The 3,976-nt window shown below is 66.5% G+C and overlaps 1 protein-coding gene across 1 annotated transcript; it reads right to left on the bottom strand.

The window, feature by feature from the left end:
* Positions 1-1,915: 1,915 nt before the first annotated feature.
* Positions 1,916-3,500, bottom strand: HES1 (hes family bHLH transcription factor 1). The gene is made up of 4 exons (XM_056850251.1): positions 3,393-3,500; positions 3,203-3,298; positions 2,900-2,987; positions 1,916-2,430 (listed from the first exon to the last, which is right to left on the bottom strand). The coding sequence occupies exons 1-4, from the start codon at positions 3,498-3,500 to the stop codon at positions 1,916-1,918; spliced, it is 807 nt and encodes a 268-aa protein (XP_056706229.1).
* Positions 3,501-3,976: the final 476 nt, after the last annotated feature.

The raw sequence follows: 3,976 nt of genomic DNA on the forward strand, positions 1-3,976 counted from the left end.
TAAAAGCGATGTGTTTCCCCCCTTTCATATTTGCTGGGGGTGGGGGGTCTGCTTCACCCCAAAGGTGGAAGGGGAAACCGTTCAGACCAGGGCAAGGCCACAAGTTGAACTGTGCTTAGCTGCTGGCATTGGGGAAGCGGGGGGGGGGGGCAACGGGCAGGAGGCCCTTGAAAGCACACACACACACCCCACTCCAGACAGTGTGGTGATCCTCCTTAAGGAACAAGAGCAGCTTCCCCATGGCTCAGCAGAAGAGCCTCTGCTTGGCATGCAGGAGAGCCTGGGGTCAGCCTAGGGCTGCCAGCTCTGGGTTGGGAAATACCTGGAGATTTTGGAGCCTGAGGAGGGTATGGTTTGGAGAGGGGAGGGACTTCAGTGCCATAGAGTCCAATTGCCAAAGCAGCCATTTTCTCCAGGGGAACTGATCTCTATTGGCTGGAGATCAGTTGTAATAGTGGGCGATCTCCAGCCACCACCTGGAGGCTGGCAACCCTAGTTCAGCCCCCAGCTGACGGGAAAGACCTTCCTCTGCCAGAGACCCTGGAGAGTGGCTGCCGGTCGGAGACGGACAGAGGGTCGGAGTCAGGAAACGGCAGTTTCATGATGCTTATTCATGAGTGTGAGATGTGGATTCTCCCTCCAGGGAACTCTGGATCCAGCCTTCAGGGAGAGCTGGTTCCTGTTGGGTCAAGAGATCACCCTTCCAGCCCCTTCCTGGACGGAAAGCCCCTGGCCTTCACTTCTGGGGGTGAGCAGCCCCTTCCCTCCCCTCCCCCTGCCTGGGAGCCCCAGAGAGGGCTCTTCCGGCCTCCCACGCAAGGGCACAGAGAGAGCAGGCTCACTGAGACCAGTGGTCAGTTTCCAGCACTGGCCAAGCAGATCCCCCAGTCCTCCTCTCCACCCACCCCCTGCCATCTACATTTGAATGGAGCTCCCACCTTGGCCTCTGGCAAACGGATGTGTTACCCTTTTGTAAGCAAAGGCCAGAAAACCAATGGAGAAGCAGTCAGTGCTGGACAGGGGTCAGCGGCCTCCTTGCACCCTTCCTGGGGCAGACACAAGCAACAGTCCCCTCCCCTCAGGCCAAGCCCCCGTGCCCCTCCCCCCCTTCCGAACCACACACACGGGCAGCCAGCCTCCAGGTGGTAGCAGAAGACCTCCCGCTGTTACAACTGATCTCCAGACGACAGAGATTGGTCCCCCTGGAGAAAATGGCTGCTTTGGAAGGTGGACTCCATGGCATTGTACCCCATTGAAGCCCTTCCCCAAGCCCCACCATCCTTAGACTCCACTCCCACCCCCAATCTCCAGCTCTTTCCCACCCGAGGCTTTGAGCTAGCACTGGAGCCGGGCTACCTTGTGGGTCAAGGAAGGCGGCTGCTTGCAGCCCCCCTGGGCTCCCGCTGGACCCCAAGGGGCCCACCCAAAAACCCCAGGGGGGCTATGCTCGCAGCCATCTTCCCCGCTGCCGCCTCCCCTGCGCAGAGACAGGGCGACTCAGCCGCGCCCTGCGATCACAGCCCACGCAGGATGCTAAACATCTTTTATTTCCGTTGAATGACTTCCCAAAAAAATGGAAGGGTTTTTTTGTTTTATAAACAGATCTTTGGTGTCACTTAAAAAAGGGGAGGGGGGCAGTCACACCAGACAAAGGAGAAGGACCTGGAGATACACCACCCACGAGAACACCCACAGTCCATGAGGGCAGCCCTGGGAAGAGAAGTGGGCATCCAAATGGGAGCAGTCTTCGCTATGGAAGGCCCAATCCAACGCGAACAGGACATATTTACACATCGGGAGCAAACAGGAGCTCTGCTCCCTCCCGCTGGAGGGGGGGGGGAAGAGGGCAACGTGCCACGGAGAGCAGCCAGAGGTTTCTGGGAGACGAGTCCACAGGCTGGCGGCCGCGAGGGTCTCACCAAGGTCTCCAGACCGAGTCTGCGGGGAGCGAGGGGGCGCCGGCGGCAGGAGACAGGGACGGAGGTGGCAGCCCGGAGCCCCCGCTGGCGTAGAGGGGGATCACCGCCCCGCCGTGTGGAGCAAACGACGCGTTGGGGATCAGGAAAGCGAACTGCCCGTTGGAGCCCGGCACCAGCTGGAAGCCGCCGTAAACTTTCGCCCCTTCCCCGGCGGAGCTGGTCAGCTTGCAAGGCACCACGCTGCCCACAGGGGGCACCGCTCCGGCAGGGATCTGCCCCAGGGGCTGCCCAAAGGAGGCCCCGCCGTGCTGGGCGGCCGAGGGGGACTGCGGGGCGGGGTAGTTCATGGCGTTGATCTGGCCCATGCAGCTGGCCAGGTGTCCCAGCAGGCGGGTGCGCACCTCGGCGTTCACCCCCTCGCAGGTGGAGAGGAAGCGGGTCACCTCGTTCATACACTCGTTGAAACCGGCCCGGTATTTGCCCAGCACTGAAGGGTCTGCGGTCAGAGCAGCTGTTGGGGGGCGGGGGGAGAAAAGAGCTGTCAGGAAGAGGCCCCCGAAGAACGCCTCCCAGAAACACACCCCTGCCCTACCCTCCCCTTGCACGGGGGGGGGAGGGGAATCCCGCAACAGCCGGGACCCCCCCTGGTTGCAGCCAGCCTCCCTGCAAGAGGCAAAGGAACAGGATGGTGCTGTGGGCCCCCTCCCGCACTAGAAGGGGCACCAGGCCACCGCCCCCCTCTTTCCCTGCAGGCAAGCTGCCAGCCCCCCCCCCCTTGCGGCCCACTCACACCCCGGGAGCTGCGGCTATAAATGAGGGGCCGAGCGTGGGAAAGGCGCCTCGCGCCAAGGCGGGGGGGCGCGGCGGGCCCGGCAGGCAGGCGCACGTCTGGCAGAGGTCGCCTCCCAGAGGGGGGAGCGCGCGTGCTGGCGCGTGCACGTGGGCGGGGGGTGTGGGGGGGGGCGCGGCCGGCCACTCACCCGTCATCTGGGCGCGCTGCAGGCTCCGCAAGTGCTTGACGGTCATCTCGAGGATGTCGGCCTTCTCCAGCTTCGAGTGCCGCGAGCTCTGCGGGCAGCGGCGGGGGAGGGGAGGGGAGGGGGGGGCGCGTGAGAGGCATCCGGGGGGAGCTCGCCGCCCAGGGGCCCCCCCCCAGGGGCCCCCCCCGCGCATCTCCGGGCTGGACAGCTCCGCTTCCCCGGGGGAAAGGGCCGCTTTGGGGGTGGGGTGGGGGGTGACTCTGCCGGCCCGCCCCCCAGGTGGCCGAACCCCCCCCTCCTTACGTCCTTCTTGAGGGCGTCCAGGATGAGGCTCTTGAGCTGGCCCAGGCTCTCGTTGATGCGCGCCCGACGCCGCTTCTCCATGATGGGCTTGGACGACTGCGGGAGACGGACGGGCAGCGGGTCAGCCGGGCGGGGGGGGGCGGGGAGGCGGGGGGCGAGGGTTGGGGGCGCGGCGGCCCCCTGGCCTTACCTTGCGGTGGTCGGCGGCGGTGCGCGGCTTGTCCGGCGTGGCGTGGGCGCTGGCCGGGGTGGCGGCCACGGGCGACGAGGAGCTCTTCTCCATCAGGTCGGCGGGCATCCTGGCGCGGCCGCCGCGGGGCCGCCCCGCCGCCTGCTGCTGCTGCTGCTGCTGCCGGTGCCGCTCGCTGCTTGGCACGCCGCCGCTCCGGGCTGGGCGCTGGGCGCGGGTCGCTCCTGCCTGCCGGCCCGCCCGCAGCAGCAGCCGCCGCAGCCCGGCCGGCTCCCCGCCTGTCGGCCGCCCTTTATAGGCTCCGCCGCACGCGAGCGGCTCGTGTGAAACTTCCCAAACTTTCTTTCCCACAGTGACTTTCAGCCAATGGGAGCGGGAGGCACGCGGCCCCGCTCGTGGACGGCGACCACCCATTGGCCGCCCGCCCCAACCCCCGCCGGCCAATGGCGCGCGGCCGGGAGCGGGGCGCGGAGGCCGCCCCGTCAATCAAGCGCCCGCTTTAACCCTTGCGGCGCTGCAGGGCGGCGGGCGGGGCCGGGCCTCCCCTCCGGGCCCAGCGCGCCTCCTCGCGAGCAAAGGGCGCT

The sequence above is a fragment of the Euleptes europaea genome, chromosome 5 (genome assembly GCF_029931775.1).
Source record: "Euleptes europaea isolate rEulEur1 chromosome 5, rEulEur1.hap1, whole genome shotgun sequence".
NCBI lineage: Eukaryota > Metazoa > Chordata > Lepidosauria > Squamata > Sphaerodactylidae > Euleptes > Euleptes europaea.

Coding starts and splice junctions, on each gene's coding strand:
- HES1 (XM_056850251.1), bottom strand. CDS start 3,500: ATGCCCGCCGACCTGATGGAGAAGAGCTCCTCGTCGCCCGTGGCCGCC. Junction 2,988..3,202: donor TGGACGCCCTCAAGAAGGAC/GTAAGGAGGGGG, acceptor CGCTGCCCGCAG/AGCTCGCGGCACTCGAAGCT. Junction 2,431..2,899: donor GCAGCGCGCCCAGATGACGG/GTGAGTGGCCGG, acceptor GCCCCCCAACAG/CTGCTCTGACCGCAGACCCT.